At 44.4% G+C, this 19,466-nt stretch overlaps 1 protein-coding gene across 5 annotated transcripts in view; it reads right to left on the bottom strand.

The window, feature by feature from the left end:
• The window catches only part of PLEKHG4 (pleckstrin homology and RhoGEF domain containing G4), an 88,600-nt gene that overhangs the window by 31,839 nt on the left and 37,295 nt on the right, over nucleotides 1–19,466 (bottom strand). For all 5 annotated transcript variants that reach the window (XM_071814239.1, XM_071814243.1, XM_071814241.1 and 2 more), the window contains exons 7-10: nucleotides 16,301–16,387; nucleotides 14,344–14,460; nucleotides 11,501–11,599; nucleotides 10,327–10,475 (exon numbers count right to left, since the gene is read on the bottom strand). In XM_071814239.1, the coding sequence (XP_071670340.1) occupies nucleotides 10,327–10,475; nucleotides 11,501–11,599; nucleotides 14,344–14,460; nucleotides 16,301–16,387 (452 nt within the window). The remainder of the gene's footprint in view (nucleotides 1–10,326; nucleotides 10,476–11,500; nucleotides 11,600–14,343; nucleotides 14,461–16,300; nucleotides 16,388–19,466) is intronic.

The raw sequence follows: 19,466 nt of genomic DNA, 5'->3' as shown, positions 1-19,466 counted from the left end.
CACACGAGATCAGTATTTGCACTCCAGGAAAAGTAAAGTTCAAAACCACAGCAATGAAATACTCCTGCTGGCCCACCCACTGAGCCCAGAGGAGCCCACGTCAGGAAGAGAATAGGGGCTCAGGTGAACCGCTTGCTGCTGAGTTGAAGGACTGAAAATAATCCACCCCAAACAACAGTGCTCTTCTGGCCCCACTCATGTTCCTTCCACAAACGGAACTATCCCAGATTATTGGTACTATTAGAAAACAAAAAGCTAGACTCTGAAGATGCAAATTAGACCAAGCCTCCATTGCATTTGCAGAAAGCAGTAGGAAGATCCAAGCTAGAGTCCCCAGTTTAGCAGTGAGCATTCAGCCCTCTGCACCATCAGATCTGATCCATGTCCCAGCAAATAATGCAGCAGCTATACACGTCTACAGATGACCAGTCACCTTCCCTCTATCTCAGCTGATCCAATGGCTCTAAAAATGGCATCCTGGTACTGAATGTACACATGGAAAACCTTTGCTCAGGCACCTCAGACATACCTAGAGTGAGTCTAGGAGGCATTTAGGAGCTTATACTGTAAGCAGGGACTGGACAGAGAATGTATTTCAGGTAAGAGGGCTGGAAATTAGTTTGTGTTTTCATTTAATGTTGGGCCGTTTATGGCATATATCATAAAAACCCTTACTCTTGTGGCTTAAGTAATCTTGTTTTCTGTGAATGCTCACACCAGGGTATTAATGCACTTATCAGGGCACAGCTCAGCGCCCCAAGGCTGCCCCTTCTCTTGGTCCTGCCAGTGGTTTGCACACAAGCTGCCTGGGAAAAAATAAGCTTCCAAAGAGCCCCTCCAGGCTCAGAGCCCCAGAGAGACTCCAGGTGTGCCCTCACACCATTCCTCCTCCTCTGCCAAGGTCCTCCAGCATCCCAGCACCTCAGTCCTTTGGTTCAAGGTCTAGCCATGCTGTTTTCACACATTCTGCCTCACTTGGCAGGCATTCATTAAAGCCCCAATGTCTAGTTGTTGGTCTCCTGTTGCATCTCCAAGGTAACTCCATTCATATATTGTCAGCTCCTGACAGGTCACTTTTACCAGCCCGACAGGCTCCCTGACTAACATCCATCTTTTACTCTCTTACACAGAGGAAAATATAACCCTTTCCACCCCGTAGTATAAAGTAGGTGGGCAAACCAAGTCAAACAAAGAAACCACTCACAGTCCATGGGAAAGTTTGTTTTTCCAGTTCACTTTGGCACTTTCAATGGTCACAAAAAGTATCCATTGGGTAATTAAGAGCATTTTTCCAAATCTCTGGACATTTGTTTACCTATCCATGCACACCCATCCATTTGTTGATACCCATCTTTAAAATTTCTTCCTAAAGCATTTGTAGCATACTAGTAAATTCGACGATATCCTGCCAGAGGGAGTTTCATGGGAAAATGATACTTTGCATAAACAACTCTCTTTTGAGTCAGCCTTGGGAGTTTTTCATTCCTGTCCTTCATTGCTTTCAAAGCAGCTTAAAGTAAACAAACCAAATATTGAAAATTTGGTTGCAGAAAAGGTGACTTCCATCTTGCCACACAAAAGGAAAACACCTGGTTGTTAAGCACTTTAAAGATATTTTAATAGAGGCCTGTGTAACTCTGAGGAAGAAAAGCAGAGAGTTGTTTGAAGTCAGTGGAAACTCTCATCTAAGTTTAGATTTGTTTGGATGCATTGCAATTTCCCTGCACATGTGAGTGGGGTAATAAGCGTCTTTCACTACATTCTTCCATGGTCAAATCATCCAAAGTAATTTTGCAATAGTGCAGAGTCAATATGATTTATAGCATAAAGGAGTAGCTTGATGTCAGTTTATGTTTCCTCAAATCCTGTTTTCATTGGGCAATTATCGTTTCACTGGAAAAGGTTCCAAACATCTTCAGTTTTCTGGAGCAGTGCCAAGCAGTTGCATAATGGTAGGGTAATTTTAAACCTATAATTTAGAAAGACCATTTCTGTCTGAATCCATCTTTCAAAAAAAAAAGCTAGCTTTGGAGAGTTACACTTTAGTTTTCAAAGCAAAATACCTCATTTGTTTTCAAAAATAAATAACCACAGAAGAGGTACCCAGCAGGCCTGCAAAAGCAGGTGCTGCAAGAGCCATGTCTGCCTGTGCCAGCAAGACACAGACAGAAGAACACAGGGAGGGAAGCAGCAGAACCATTACTATTTTGCAACTTACTGTCTGCCCCTTGAAAAACTGCTCTAGCCAACAGTAGGAGGAACAGCTGAAGTGAAGGTTAAAACCAGAGCTCAACCTCTGACTAACCTGGGTCCATTTTAGAAAAGCAAAAACCTGCAGGTGGAAGGAACACTAGACACAGAGCCTTTTGCTAACATATTCAATGGGGTTTAGGCAAATGCATTCCAGATAATTTGCCCTGGAAAACCAGCTATCCCTGATCATTCTATGATTTAGGAGAAACAAAGTCAGATGTTATAGCATTAGCCTCACCTAGTCTTCCACCCCTGCTGCTGAACTTCACTTGTAGATGTCTCCACAGGTTTTGGCAGAAAAGGAGTAAGACCTGGCAACTAAGAGATTTACAGGCTGGCTTGGTCCAAGGACATCACCCAGATCATTTCTGCTGATGCCTTGGCTACAAATCATTTACACATCCTAAGCAATGCTTCAGAAAGAAATCTGTCCAGCTCTGCAGGGAGAGTCCTGTGTGCCTGAGGGCTGTTTCACCAGAAGAGAAACGCATTACAGACTTTCTTGGTCATGAATGCATTTTGGTAGTAACCTGTCCAACTGCCATATTTGTAATAATCCCATAAAGAAGGTTGACTTCAAATGCAAGCTCCTGTTCATCAAGCTGAAAACTTCACATGCAGCTGAGGTTAAAATTCAAACTGGCCATGGCGAAGTTAATGCAGATATTGCTAAATAAACTGTAATTATTCTCCGCAGCACACAAATAGCCACGGTGCTTTTAATTATCTAATAGAAGTGTTTGAGAAACTGTGTACAGTTTTTAGAACCTCAAAGTGTCCTTAGAAAGGCACAGAGGTCAAATACCAAGTTTGGGGTTGGCTGTGGGATTCCTGCCATTCATGATGGGAACAGAGGATCTGGCTGAGACCACAGACCTGACTGAATCCCTCCTCCCCGCATTACCTGACAGGCACACACACTGGGAGCAACCCATCCAATTAATACAACACATCACAGAACATAATTGCTAGGAGAACTTTCTCTGGAGCACAGTTTATTTAAACATGTTTTTTAGCAGAAAAATACTCTGGAGTCCCTTTTAAAAGCAAAGGGATTGATGCATACAGTTAAACAAGTGTCCAAGTGTGGTCCCCAAGCTGCGACCTTTGATTCTTTCACCAGCCTGGCTTGCATTCAGTTACAATAAAACTGTGTTCAGACTCTGGTTGACTTTAAATCCTGGTAATATCCAGAAAAACTGACTGGAAAAAAGATTATAAGAAATCCCAAACCAAGAAGTAGCCTACTTGTGGGGAAAGCTCATGGCGCAGAGGAGCCTGAGGATGTGGAAACGCCATTCTGGGAACACCAAGCATCAAGCTGTGGTTTTCTACCAGTCATAAAAAGCTCCTACCTCCAAACCTTTTCCCATGCACATTAACCTATTTATATTTATACTTGTTATCTAGGTCGACTGCACTAGTGCTGGAGTTAGGACCACCAGGGTTTCAAGATGCCCTGCTCAAATATATAACCATTGCCATTTAAAGCCACATACCTATTTCCCCGATACATCCTCCTTTTGCACACTCCCAATGTTTACGATACATATAATAGCAGGGACTGTGCTATTAACTATGCCAGCAACAGCAACATCTACCCCTACTAAGGCACATAAAACACGGTGCTTGTGGGATGGTCTGGGCTGAGCCAGGAACTTCACGCGGTTCAGCTAATATCCTATACTGGAAACTTTTTGAAATTTTTTCCATAATATTTTTAAACAGATAAAAACACAGCATGTCACTAATTACCTAATGCCCTGTTGGCATGCCAAACGTTGCAAACGAGAACAAGCAAAACTGGAGTCTTCTGGGTAAATTCCCACTGATTCCAGGAAGATTTAGGACAGTAGAAAATAAACAGCAGAAGGGGATCTAAGGGAGATCATCTCATTAAAAGCCTGAAAGAACAATGAAAACTTACCTAGACAGAGCTCTGCAATCTTTTACCTCTCTGCGAATGCCACAACTGGTTCCACACAGCACTTCATACACTCATAATGACAACAGCTCCACGCTCCTTTACGTGCAGAGCAACGACGTTTGTTTAATGCGAGCATAAGTGCTTTTTACCAGGCTAAAACCACCACGCAAACAGAGGGAACAGGTTAGACTGTAACGACAATGCATACCAAGCAGCACAGTATGTGTTTGGATAGAAATGTCGCCGTGTGCTCCTCCCTCCACCTGACAAACAAATAAGACCGTGGAAGAACACTGTACCGCCGCTGAAGGGCAAAGGTTTAGTGCTCGTCAGCATCTTCTGTGTCACCAGCAACAGCACAGAGACATCTCAGAGTAGAAAGCTGCAAATCTTTGAGGGCAGGATTTAAGCACAGTTTTTCATTATTTCAAAGTATACTAGGAGCTTGTCCTAAGAAAGATATGAAGGTTTTAGGATTAGGTTCACAGAAGAAACATGCAAAGGACACCTATTAATGGAAGATGCATCTCGCAGACCTCGTTTCGTAGTATGAGAGGTTCCCAAAGTTCCTAGAGAGGCAAGAAGATGAGCAAGCACTAGTTAAGCAAACGAGGAAAATGACATCAATGAAAGGAACACAAGCATTGCCATGTTTTAAAGCACATACAAATGCACAGAGTAGTGCCTATCAAACTTGCCACAGCACAGACAGAAACAAACACATCTCTAAAGCAGTAAGGGGTGGCAGAAGACAATAATACCTCCAGGAATGATTTCCCAATGTAGATTGCCTGACCATGACCACCAGCATATGACAGCAGCTGTCGGCTTGCAGGCACACACCTTTTGTCTTCGAAATCAAGAAGGCCAGCCATCCCAGTATCCCCAGCCAGAGACTTACACACCAGACACCTGTATTTCCTCTACTCTTGTCCCATGTTTTGGAAGACCAGCTTAGTGTCTCTGCCTAGACCTCAGACAGCCAGAGCTTCAGAGGGGGCTTGTGCAGTCCCTCAGCAGGCCCTCTGAGAGCTTGTACATTATCAGAGTTTACTTCTGTCAAAAGGAACTCACACAACACTTTGCAGAGCGCCATGTGCCTGCCTTGGAGCATCCCAGGAGTTGTTAGTAACAGGAGTCTTGCTAAAGATCCACAAATATGAGCTCCTATAGCTATAACCTAGTGCTTCATCAACAGCAGAGATCCCTACATTAGCTGCCACAGCTTCAAGCAGGCCTAGCGCCTCAATAGTGCATGTAGAAGCCAGACTCAAGAGCTGCAGGGGCTGTTGGCTTTGAGATCACCCTCTTTGTTGCTGTAACTGAGTCAGGTCCAGCATCAGGAACCTGGCAGCTGCTGCTCAGAAGTCTGCTCCACGCTGCCCATTACTCTCGCTCAGTTCAGTCCCCACCCAGGGCTTCCAACCAGATCACCAAGCCACACTAAAAATAGCCAGCTCACAAAACCAGCTCTTGGCTGCAGCCACTCCACCCTCAAAGTGCAGAGACTAACTATACTGCCTTCTGCAAACAAAAGGAGAATTCACTCCTCCATCTATTTATAAGCTGCTTTTTCACAGCTTGCAAGCACAAATTCTTTCCAGATGAGGAGCTGAGGGGGGAGAGATGATGCTTTTTGTGGTTCCATGTTGCCCAGAGCCCAGCACCCAACCTGGTCATTCCTTCACCACCTGAGGTTCTTCTCTTTCTTTCGGCTCTCACATCTAGCTTTGTGGCTATCTTGCCCATCAACACGCAAAGCATGATACAATCTCACTCTCGTGCCACACTGAGAACTCACGTTCACTGGTAGAGCATGCACTGGGTGTATTCTCGTTAAACTAGCATAAAGCATCTTTATATTAATATGTTTATACCTTCTTTACTCCACTTCTGACTCATAGCGTATCTATAGGACAAAAAGCATCACTGGACACTTTGTCTAGGCAAGCGTTCCCAGCTCTTGGCTATGCTAGAAGAGAAGCAATAATGAGAGCAACAGTGGAAAATGTCTGGCTAAAGACCAGGTTAAAAGTCTCCCTGCCTTGGACTGAAGTTGGACCAAGGGTTGGACTTGACGATCTCTGAGGTCTTTTCCAACCCAGTCGATTCTGTGAATTCTGTGATTCTGTGAACTGCCTCACTTTACTAAGAGCTCCCACTGCTGCTATCTGGCTTCTGGCAGCTTCTCCGCCACTGCCATCATAAGCCTGGAGAAGTCTTCGAAATCCACCACAAAATAAGCAAAGCATTAGTCCACATCCCAGAACTGGCTGAGTTGTCTGCAAGCCACAGGTTGGTTGATCAATACAGTAGATATCCAGAAGCCAAAGATGCACCTGCTAGCCAATTCTATGTAACTTATTAAAAAGATGGTGTTTATTAAACATTTCCTGTCCAAACATGTAAAAATAAGTATCAATAGCATCACAGCGATGGATGTCTCTATGCCATTTGTTCACATTTCCCAACAGGAACTTCAGCTAGGCTAATATCTCTGCATTTCAATCCCCAGAAAGGCTGGGACAGCAAAATTGGAAGTTTTCAGCTAACAGACCTGGAGCAGCACTGAGTTTTCAGCACAGCAGGTGGTGTGACGGTAAACGTGCTGGCTTTAGAGCCAGTCAGTTCCACCACCAGCAATGTCACCTTCAGCAGTCTACCTGCACCTTTAGGTGGCCAGTTTGTGCTGAAGATATCACCACAGCACTTAAAGATGCCACAAAGATACTGGCTTGTCAGTACCACACCCACGCCAACTCTAGGCCAAGTCCAGCCTGGTCTTCCTGGAGGTGAGAGGGCAGTGTGGCACCAACCAAGCACACAACATCCCCTTAGCCAATTCCTGTGGTGGGCTGCTGGCAGGATGAGTGTTCTGGTAACAGAGATCCTCATTTCTAAACCAGGAAAAGGCTGAGATCCAGACAGACTGCTTGGAGAAGTCTTTTTTTTCCCTTTGTGGATAAGCAGCAGGATAGACAAGGCTATCATTTACAGTGGTACTTGGTGGAGAAAGGAGTATGGAAACTCTTGGTCAGCTCACATTGGGAGCAGATAGCGAGTAGAGTTACCAGTCAAAGGCACTGCTGTGGTGTTACAGCATCTCTCGGGATGGGAACATCCAGGAGGGACTCCTGAAGGCACTTAAATATCTGTCAGAAAAACAAAGGGATGTCCCACAACTCATCTCTCCTTCATGACCACATCTCTGATGGGATGAGTTCAATTTCTGCAGGAAAGGAACTGTCACTGGCTTAGCAAATCCTCACGAAGACTGGCTCAGACCTGAGCAGTAATGAGATCCCACTGCTCTGTGTCCTGAAATGCTCCAAAGGGCATCTCAGTTCCCCAGGAGGGCAGAGCATGGAAACATGCCAAAAGCTACCCCAAGGGAAGAGTCTCATTACTAAAGACTAAAGCAAGTCTTGTTTGCTCAATGCTCCAGAAAGGTATTCGGCAGATAACATCTGACTGCTCAGAGCACAAGCCTGCTGCCTTGCCTGTTTTAGCATACTGTCTCTAACCCACAGTCAAGCGTTTTCAGGTGGGTTTGTTCATCTCTATTCTTACCACCTCCTGGTACTCTTTTTGCCATGTGAAGCCACAAACTAGCAAATAAGTAAACCATTAGATTGGCAAAACACAGCCTCTGCAAAGAAGCAAGTCAATCTTTTGTTTGTTTAATCGCCAGGTGATGATGCAGCTGGGCTTGTCCTCTTTGTGCCTTTAGAGAAAAATCACTTGTTTTTACCTTTAGCTCTGCAGTTCTGGTTGGCATATTTTAACTAGCAGGAACTAAGAGTCCAGAAAACTTGCGCACTTACAATTTTTGCCTGTACTTATGTGCAATTCTTGCACATTTTGGCAGTTACCTGCTCACAGCTGGCCTCACAACTTTGCCTAAGTAGTATTTGCAGTCATGACCCTCTGCTTGATCAGGCTGTTGCACAAGAGAGAAGAAAAAAATTAAAACAATAGGACATGTAATTAACAGAAGAGCCAGAAAGTGGCTCAGAAGAATAAAACCACTTGACTTGCTTTTGTAAGTAATTTGATTTCAGGTATTGGGGGAGTGGGTGTGAAATTAAACACTGTTAAGCATTGATCACAATTTTACAATTCAAAGTTCAGAAAAGCAAAACAACAGGTCCTGGGGCACAACCAATCCTGTTCCACTTTCACATGTCACCAGAAATCTAATACTGGACCCACATACATCAACAGCCATTCCGTGCTAGCTCAGTAGGCCTGCTACAATATTTTGTCCCTATCCTAATTTGATCCTATTAGTTAAAGAAGCCTTTGAAAAATCATAACCACAGGAGCCTTTACAGGGTTAGCACAACTCAGAACCTTTAATATTTGCACACCAGTTTGGAGAGAAGGAGCAAATACAGAGCCATGGAGGATCTAAAACCAATAGTCCCTCACACAAAGTTCTCTGGCCAAGTGGTAGAGCTTTTTCCCCATTTAAAAGGATTCTAGAACAGGGAAGAGTTTCTTTAGTCCTCTGCCCCAAGTTATGTGACAAGCAGGCATTCCCTCAATACACGGACTTTAAGTTTCTGCAACTGCACCACAGGCTACAAGAGAACTAACTTTCTCCTACTACATTTACACTCCTCAGGCTAGAGAGCACCACATATATTTGACCTGTTGCACACACACTCTTCATTCATACTAGCAGGGAATAAATAACCTGAATTTAATACAGCCTCAGCATGCACTCAAACACTGCACAATCAAAGAATTATGTGTGTATCCCCCGTCCCCACCCTTGCTAAGGTAATCAAAGCAGTAAATTGTCCTTAGGGCCTCTGTCGGATCAGGTTTCAGAGTTTATCATTTCCCTGCACAAGAACACATGCTTAGCTTAAAAACAAAACTAAACAAACATAAAAAGCATGCACATTCTCCCCAAGATTAAGTTGTTGTGTGTTGTTTAAAATAAAGAAACAAACCAAAACGTAGCCACCCACATTATCTATGCTCCTCACATCATGTTAGAATGAACAAGAAATACTGTACTAATTCTACCTAAAAGTGCATCAAGAATACTTCACCAGTTCAGCAAGGAAATTGTCTCTGCACAGCCTGCCAGAGCTCCTGGCAGGAGTCACAGCAAGCACAGTAAAGACATGGTTACACTTATTGCCATACTCCCCTCTCAGCACCAAAATGCTGACCCTCATACCCCTATCTCCCAGCGACAGGTAGCAACTTGCACTATCATCCACTGGCTGAACTTTCAAAGAGAAATGTTGTTCTTTTCCCAGTGTTTGGGTGAGATTCCCTGCAAGCTATTTTGTTATCTTCTCTCCATTCCCTCCCTTAAAACCTCCCAGCTTGTGATGGCAATAGAGAGTTTAACCAGAGCACAAGGCTGCAGATGTGCGGAGCCATTCCATGCCACCCTGCTATTCGCTACACCCTCGTCTGCACCCACATGCCAGAATTTATCTCACACTTGGGCTGGAAGCTCCAGGGTGCAAGGGCTGCTCTTTCTAACTTGCTGTTTGCACAGTGCATAGCACGGAGGCCTTCACACACTGATAGGCTTCAGGTGTTTTAACAGTACAAACAGGAGTTGTGCAATGCCCTGGGGATTTCAAACAGCTGGCCTCTCTCAGTCCCCGCTTCTCATACCGATTCTGCAAATGGGCAGTGAATATTTGTTTGTGCAAACCATACCAATGTGTGAAAAGATCAGAGCTCGCTTCAGCCAGAAAGCATTCCTCACAGTTAAGGTCCTTGGAAATCCCCTTGCATAAGGAGTGCCTCAGTAAATCATACAGTGATAATGCCTTGGACCTAAATATTCATCATTAGTATCATCAAGACAGACTTGTGTTTTAGAGGTGCGCAAAACATCAGCCCTCTCTCCAATACAGAAGATAAGTCTGATCCGGCTTGGAAAAAGAACTTTAAGCCATTTAATTGAATCCACCCAGACAAGTTTCTGGACTGGGGAAGAGCAGAAGAAGATAAGATTAAAATTCATTACACTTTTCACCTTTGCTGTTTCCAACAAAAGTCCTTGCTACACAAAGCTGCTCTCTAGCCTGCACCAATGATGGGTCATCTCACAGAGACTCCCAGGGCTTGCTTTTTGCTCATCTCCATCTCCTCCCACTCTTGGGGCTCACCTGTAGTCGTGAGTGAGGGTGACACAAGACTCCTCCTTCCTCAGCCTGGCCAGGAGGGCTCCACCCTCCAGCTGCAGCCTGACCAGCCGTGAGTCTTCAAGAATGTTCTTCATCAACTGCCTGTAACTCCTCAGCAGCACAGCTGCTCCCTGGAGGGATTACAAGAGCGAGATGAGGAGTTACTGCAACTGATAGGGAATGAGGGAACACGCAAAAACCTGTACCCAGCCCAAAACACACACACAAACCACATCCCAGCTTGGTCCACCCTAGGAAAGAGGGAGGTTGGTTCCCACAGCCATTTCTCTCAAGCCTGCCAAGTCCAAAGTGATCAAGAGTTCTCCTTATGCTCCTGATACCTTCCCCACCAGGCTAAAACTGAAACCCAGTTCCTGTCACTGTCCATACTGCATTTACTAGGCACAGAGAGAATGAGCTTTCTGGCCTCATTTTCTACTCTCAGCTAACTCTGACTGCTCTTAGAGCCTGGACCTGCACAGCTCCAGGCTGTGGGATGAGATGCATATGAAGGGTTTATAGAAATACACGTGTGCAGGAAGGCCAGAGAAGCCACCATTGTACCTTCCGTTGTTCTATTGCTGTGACAATGCAGAGCTGGCAGCAATTTCCTACTCTGTCAGGTGTACAGCACCTTCTTGAGGGCAAGGGATATAACGTGTTTGCAACAACACTGGCTCAGTCTTTGTACCTTTCTCCTCTTGCCCACTTCCAAATTTCTGTTTTGGAAGCAGCAAAGCTGGAACCACAGCACAGCCTTGGCCTTGTGAACACCATCATCTATATTATCACCTAACTTTATTCCAGGTCATTCAAGCCAACCAGGTGTGGCACAGCCTGAGGCAGCTGCTCAGTACTAGAGACACCAAAGCTGGTACCAGCTACAGAGCGGTGGAGCTGCCAAGAATGCACGCCAAGGCTGGAGCAAGCACCCAGCAGCAATAAGCACAGCTGAAGAGCAGATCTCTGGAGTGATGCTGAGGGATTACAGAACTAGATTCTACCCCCAGTGGAGCCCCCATCACTTCATTCAGCTCAGCTTCTATGAGTCCCGCTGCCGAAACAGCTCCACAGCGACACACAGCACTCGGAATAACCTGCTACTACAGCTTGCAAATCGAAAGCTACAGCTGCACAAGGTGAGGGACACACTTACCTCAGCTTTTTCTGGTAATTTTCCAGATTCCACTTTATGAATGGCTCCCTGGAGAAAGCCACAAGCACCTTGGCATCCTTGTAGCAAATGTTCCAGCTTCTACAAGAAGAAAGGACCAAGGTGGAGATTATTGTCAGATGGTTTACAGAAAAGCTGTCTTTTCAGCTTGCAGGAGGTTAAAAGTACAGAAATCAAGACAGGATCAAACACGTTAACCGAGGCTTCAATTATACCATTTGGTGAGGCTGAATCAGCAAAGAGAGGCCCATCAGGGGCTTCAGATGCATCACTCTCCATCAAGGCCTCTATGCAGCCCTTATAAACTTGCAGACCTATGGTTTGTATGGGAAACACTTTAGAGACAAAAAATAATAATAAAAAAAATCTGTTCGCTTATGTCCCACATTCTTCTACTATTAGTGTTTCTTGTAACTACCCACTAAGATGAATCACTGTGCATGAATTTTGGAGGAACAAAACATAGAACAAGTACTTGGAATCTCTCTACATTAAATAATTTCTCTTCATATTAAAAGTAGTGTAAATTAAAGATTAGGAAACCAGAAAGCTTCTACAATTAAGCACCTTCAACTACTGACAAATCTGAAATGGCTCCTCTTTTCAGGGCAGCGGGGAAAAAAAAAATGTACTAAAAAATAACCCCTGACATTCCACAGAGGTTCATGAGACAGTACTTTTAAGCAGTCAGTGATATAAAGCCTAAATCAGAGAAGGGAGAAGCAGCTATTCCAAAACAACCATGCTCAAAACAAAACAACAAAACAAAAAAAGCATCTGTTTGAATCTTTACTGAACTGAACTCCCTCCCTGGAATGCTGGAACAGTCCCAGCAGTGACAGATTAGCAGGCAGGATGCAGGTGAGATCACGGAGACAGGAAATAAATGCTGTTTGACACAGAGCTGCAGATCTAAAGGGGTTGAACATATGGGTTATTCCCACACACAGCACATCCCATAAACAGGCAACCCCAACTAACTCCCTTCGCTAATGTTTTGTATGTTAAAATGCAAGATGCAAACAAGAAGTGTCCTGTCATCATGCTTGCTCCTCCAAGAATTCTCCTTCTGCAAGGACAGAGCACCAAAGCTTTCAAGATTTTCTCAAACTCTGTCCAGAGAACTAAACCACAACCTCTCGAAAAGCCTCTCTGAAGTTTATTTGGCCGTGAGTGAGCAAAGCCAATCCCAGGCACCAAGATTAGTCTTCTATACACTTACTGCATTGGCACAGGTTCATACTGGCACTTTTAGATGCAAGCTTAAAAAACAGGCTCTAAAATAAGTTGGAAAAGATAAGTTCACATTTGGCATGCGCTGAGCCTAACTGCTGAAGCTTGCCACCAGCACCGCAGAGAATTATCAAGGATATCTTAACCAGCTTCAAATTCTGCACTGTGTGTCATGCAGCACTCTGGGCAGAGAGATCACAGCCAAAAGACCATGGAATCTCTTGGAAGCAAAGGTGACAGTTCTGTCATCCAGCAGCATGAGCAAATCGAGCTCAACATGAAGACAGCCCATCTGTGCACAGATTTACAGAGATTTAATCCTGTCTGGTCTCAGCATGCCAAATCATGTCTCAATACAGCTTTTAAAGATTCAGCAAGCACATGATCCACAGGACTTATGCTCCCTCCACAGCACAACTGTACACAGAGCTGGGTTGTGGCACCACAGATGCTGCTTTTACAGACTTCTGGTAGTCTGCACATACCCTACTGCACAGCCAGCAATACCTGCAGTCCTGCCACAGATCAGCATGTGCTGCACTGGTGGCTGCAGCACTCAGTGCTTGCAGCAGCCTCTGCCAGGGCTGCCTTCTTAATAAACTGTGTCTAGGTGTTGCAGTTTTGGTCCATCTACCCCTGAGGCTTAACCTGGCTCAGCTCAAACATTTCCACAGGGCTGGGCCTAATCCACACCTGAGCACAGTTCACTGTAGATCTCTTGAGACTTTTCTTGATAAAAGTACAAAAATCAAACAGGATCCTAGTATCCAGGCATACTCAGAGCAGTCAAACAACAGGGAGAAGGAACTGATTGCTGGGACTACCTCCTGCCATTATCTCGGGTCCAAGACTCAAAGAGAATCTGCATGTTTCTTTTGTTTCCTTGCCTGGTTTGGCTAGCTCTCAAACAGGAATACAATGCTCCCCCTGGGCTGAATCTTTTCTGTATTTTTAGTTTAGATCCTTTCTAAAAGAGTTAAAATTTGATGACAGCTTTGTTAAATAAGTGAATTATAACTAAAGGAGGAAAAAGATGTTCCTAGAAGTAACTGAACTGATTATCAGGAACTTTAAGTCTCACTCCTGTCAGGGCTGCAGTTTTTACTAATGAGCTCTTAGCCTGGTCTGGGGAACCTGCTCCAAAACCAACAAGCTCTAACTATTTTTATTATGCCTGAGTTCTTGATTGTTAGTTCAATAACATCATGATATTAAAACCTTCCCCTGAGATCAGCATAAGAACTGTCTGCCCTTAAACCTCAGAGTATAACTGAAGAGAAGTACCACTGTATATCACAATAAACCAGGATTTTGCTTCTTCCTTTGCTTCAAAATATGGTGAAATCTGAATTAACGCAGTTCAAGCAAATGAGTTAAAAACAAAAGTTTTTGTTCCTGCAATTATGCTAACAGGCCACAGTGTGCATCCATTTTATGAAGACAGTATCAGTATTCTTTTGATAAGAGATTAATTTGCATACACAGCTATTACAGGAGCCATTATCCTTTAATGCTTGTCTCCTCTTGCTTCAACTCCAGCACCGCGCCATTTCTTCTCTCAGACACCAAAGAATACGAGACATCTTACTCACCATGCGGAAGCTTAACCAGTCCCGGTGGCAATAAGGGAAAGTCCCATCCAGTTCTAGAGGCAGCTGTGAGCTGTCTATGTGCTTATGAAGGGATTTCATGGAGGTGAGAACTTCAAACTGCACACGAACAGAAGAAATAAAAGCACATACGGATCAGGGTGTGAGTATTGGAGGAGGTGGGGAAGGTTAACAGATGATAGTATCCTTTATTTCTCTATCTGTCTTGCATAGAAACAAGGCACATGGCATATATCTGCAGTATAAGTACAATATGAACAAAACAAAACAAGGACACACAAACAAAAAAAAAAAAAAAAAAAAATCAATCCAGTCTTAGAGCAGCTTGCTGTACAGCTTAGTGGGTGAACCCTGAGGGAACGCAGGCCACAACATGCCGTTTCAGCAAGCAGAACATCTCTGATGGGAGTCTGCCAGCAGTTAGTCTTCTCCAAAGCCAGTGTCTCCGAGTATAAGCAGAGCAACTCCCTCAATACATTCCCAGCTCCCTCGTATGTTCCCACATTGTGCTTCAATTTGAATTTGTTTGGAGAGTCTGAGCACTTAAATCCAGCCCCCAGTTTCCCCACCTCACTTCCTGGAAAAACAGTCAAACAGAGCAGGCTCTGCCCTGCCCTCAACTCTCATCACAGCAGCTCCAAGCGTTTCCTGGATCCTCACACAGATAACTTGCCTTCTGCAAGTCTGTAGGACCTCAGAGCAGTTTTATACACAGAAAAACAGACAAGTGGTCCTGCAGGTACATGGATGTCAGCTCAGGCACTCAGCAGACATTAAGCTCCCACACACACACGCTGAAATTTCCACCTCCTTGCAAAATACTGATGATGCTTCCAATTCCTCCCGCATGCCCATGCCTTTCTTAGCCTTTGCTCTGCTCCCTCCTACGCACTTCAGGTTTATTCAATGTGCTTAATGTCTGCTGTAGCTCTCCCTGTGCGCACACGCCTGCAGCCCCTTCCTTTCTTCAGATTCCTCCACATGGGGGCTATGAGGAAATGGACTAATAGCTTTTGTTATTCTTCAGTGTTTCGGGGCAGCAGCACACCACACGCAGAGCAAACTTGATGCTGCTCACAAAGTCTACAGCCACGGGAGCCAAAAGGAAGGTCCTGGCCCACTCTGAAGCCTACAGGTTTTCAGCAGGCAGAGAATTTCAGTTCACTCTCGTAGCTTGTAAGTCTTAGAGCATGAGATGATCCAGGTGCAGTCTGGTGCGCTATTCACTCACTACAGACTGGCTAAGAACCTACATTTCTTATACAGCTATGGAATACCAAAGACAGATCTACTTCTATTGGGGGTGTTCAATGACATTGTGATGATTTTTCCCTCCTCTATTACCACCTCATATTAGTCTTGCCAAGCACTTCAGCTGCAAAAGCAGCCTCACAGACTTCTGCCTCCTCTCCCCGCTCCTGCAGATGTCTCTCAGCCACTGACAGCAGCAGCTATGAGGAGAGGAAACATGGGAGATGCAAAATCCAGGAAAGCAACAAGTGCCTTCAAAGGATGGAGCTCAGGATTTAGCTTAACGTGATCTCTTCCTGACCAAGGATTTCCCCCCTTCTTAACAGGAGAACATGAAAAGCATCCCTGTCACTCCTTATTGTGCAGGGCTCCTCCATACAGCTATCCACATTCCCAACAAACTCCGTGTCTTGAGAGCCCCAGCAGACTGACATAATTACAGTGCAAATGTCACTGACAGACTCTGCAATAAACACAGCATGACAGAGATATGTTCAGCTTGCATAAACTTTACCACCCTATAAATACCACACCTGTAAGAGACCACAGCCATAAAATACAGAGAACAACTACAGAGATTTCACGTGAGAATAAATATACATCAGTGGACAGAGATCTCGCTGTTCAGAGAGTTCAACAGAGGATGTCAAGAGCTCTCTAGGAACCCCTGGATGAACGGTTCCATTACCTGTACTGCTGGTGGCTTCTCCATCCGAAAAGTCAGATCTCTTTCAACCAGAAGCAGTACTCCATGAATACAATGAGGATCCACGTCCTACAACAGAACAGAGTGCAAATCCATTACTGATCTGCCTGGGACACTAAGGAGAAGGTACCATACAAGATTTGTACACAAAATTGCAGTTTATCCTTCAAAGGTGTTTATGAAGCCTGGACCACAGTCACCAGGTATAGGAAAGGCCATTCTACAGAGCACCAAGGTTATGTCCCTAAGGTAGTCTGCATCAGATGAACTAGTTCTGCAGTATTTAAGGAAGCAATGAAAGAGGTCAGGTCTTGGCTGTACTACAGAAACTTTGCCTTCTACACAGGGAAATGTGTCGGGGAAAAAAAAAAAAAAAAAAAAGAAAAAACCAAACCAAAACAACAGCATGTTCAATGTCCAAGTTTTTTCTTGATAACTTTCCTGGTCACTTCTAACTGAAAGGAAGTTTGTGGTTTTGTTTTTGTTTTCCCCCCACTGTACCAAAAATGTCATCTTTACTTACTGCCAACTCACAATCAAGGACTTGCATCCTGTTGCTACTGTTAAACCAACAGAAATTCCAAATACAAGGGACATCTGGCATCTGTAGTTTAAACTCTGTGATCCAGGAGCAGCTCACCAATTTTAGAAGCATTCTACAGGGAAGTGAGAAACAGGCACAGAGCGCGACAGCAGGAAGAGGGAAACAGCAGAAAGGTCCAGACCATAGAGACAGGACCCACCATGTACATGATGCCTGGACCAGGATAGCAAGAACAGCCACGTAAGCTGTCATTCCACATGGTTAAATAAAAGCCATCCCATCTAGATGTCTCCCAGATGGTCTTTGCCTCTGCAAATATCTTGGAAACTGTCAAGCAAGAAATCCTTTCTGGTATTGCCTGAACTACAAGGAACCTGCCACACAGCAGGCCATGCCAGCAAGGGAAACCCGTTAAAATAAATGGTATCAGCAGAATTTAGGGTTAAATGTCTGGCATGAGCAGCAGAGCCAGAGTACAGAGGCAAGTGGACCAGCAGAGACTGATCCACCTAACCTGACAATGGGTCTAGTACAGCAATTAAGTAACAACGCCAACTGAAGGAGACCAAATTCTTCAAGTGAAAGTAGCAGTAGAGATTCTAGAGCAGAGGAAAAGACCTTTCCCTCATCTAATCCTAAAATATGATCCTTTTGAACTGGCAGGAAAAAAAATCCTAACTGAAACACCTCCCAAAACAGTAAGAGGTTTCCAAGTCTTCTCAAATCCTCTTCTCCAAAACAAATTATTCACACTTTCACTGTTATCTGAACACTGATCAAAAGGCCAAAAATAATTTACTGCATAATTAGCCTATGTTAGGTAAATACTGAAGCTCATCTGAGGAGAGGATGGGGAGGTATTACAGCTGTTTCAGCAGCTCTGAATTTCTCTGCTAGAAAGTACTGAAGGATGAAGACTAACCACAATTTCAAGACAGATTATGGCACTAAATAAATTTATTCTTTCACAATGCCTCTTCTACTTCAACAGTCATGAGATGTGCAATCTGAGTGAGGGATAAAGGTAGTGATGGTGTAACACGAGGTTACAACAACAGCCAAAACACTCACTTGTTTGTTACTCCTGAAAATAGAAACTGAAAAAGTCATTCATAAATAAAGCTGCCAGGGAAGAAGGTCAGGGTTTTCCAGTCCAAGAAGTAGTCATATTTCTAATGAAATCAAGTCTTTTTCCCCATATTTTTTTTCTTTAAACAGTTGAAGATAAGTCAGTTTCATCCAGCACTAAAGGAGCAATCCAAATGGAATAAACCAGTTTACAGGAGCACCTCGGGAGACAGAGCGGGAAACAGCAGGATGCTACTTGAGGAAATCTTCCTGAAGCCTTCCACACAATCTCTTACCACCTTTGGTAACAAAACCAGCTCTCTGGAAGCAAAGAAACAGAGTCCCTCACATGTAAGTGAACTCTTCACCTCCCAAAACAGGTACAGTGTGGACAGTGCAGAATAGAGGGGCATCGTCAGGAGTTAAGAAAGCACCAGGGTAAATACCCATTCTTTTATTCTTCTTTAAAAAGAATATTAGATAATTTCTTCCATCTTTCTCAGACTGAAGTTTCCAACAGTCTTCTGGCTTCCTGACCCACATGGAAGCCCATGGCCAGACTTAACTCTGCTGGCCCAATTTGAAACTCAGGCTGCCAGGAATGCCTGTGCAGATGGCACAGTCCCCAAATACCACAATCCATCTCAAAGTGACCACTTCTAAGGGAGCTGTAGGTCTTTAATGTCAGACCAAGGTCCTCTGTACTTCTGCAGTAATAGGGCATGCAAATATACCTCTTGAACAGAAAGGTTTGCATAGAACCCTTCTGCTTTTAACTGTTACTGCATCTTCGTGCTCATAAACAGACTCCTCCCAATCCAACACACAGCAGGATTAAGTGTTTGCACTGATACACAAAATTCAAAAGAATTTCACTCCACAAAGACTCAGGTAGAGGAAAGTCCCACAGCTATCTGTTCACTGGAGGCCAGTGCACGCATTCCACTGACCATGTCCTGCCTGCTCACTGACCAAGGGATCAGCCCAGCACTACTGAACAGGTCCCCCAGAATGGAGCTTCCTGGTGACAATCTGTGACCAGACATCACAGCAGCATTTACCTCTGCAGAAATCCTTGCTCCAAAGCATCATTATGCAGCTTCCCACAGGAACAAGCACGATCTATTCTTGCAGCACGTACACACTGCACATTTCCCTTCACCTCCGTACAGAGCTGCCAGAGTTCTTCCTGCTTCTTCCTGATTTAGCTCTGCTGCAGCGCTTTACTCTGCCCCTGCTCCCAGTGCTGGCTGGGACAAAAGGATTTCCCAGCCACTCATATTCTAAGAAGGGTGAAAAAAAATCTTGCAGAACACAAATGCCCCCACCCTCAAGGCAGAGAAGATGAGAAGCTTTCACCGGTTTACTGAATGGCTGTAGGCAGCGCAACTGACAGTCTCCCAGTGCTGTGGGGAAAACTACCTGCAAGCACCAAAAGTGGTCTATGAGCACTTCATCACATTCATGAATTCATTCTGGAAAGATGGAGAAGTGGAAGAATTTCCTTAGACTGCCAGATCTTGACCCAGAAACCTG

The sequence above is a fragment of the Patagioenas fasciata genome, chromosome 13, assembly GCF_037038585.1.
Source record: "Patagioenas fasciata isolate bPatFas1 chromosome 13, bPatFas1.hap1, whole genome shotgun sequence".
Taxonomy (NCBI): Eukaryota; Metazoa; Chordata; class Aves; order Columbiformes; family Columbidae; genus Patagioenas; species Patagioenas fasciata.
The sequence above is the reverse complement of the archived record's forward strand: the minus strand, read 5'-3'. Positions and strand labels throughout refer to the sequence as shown.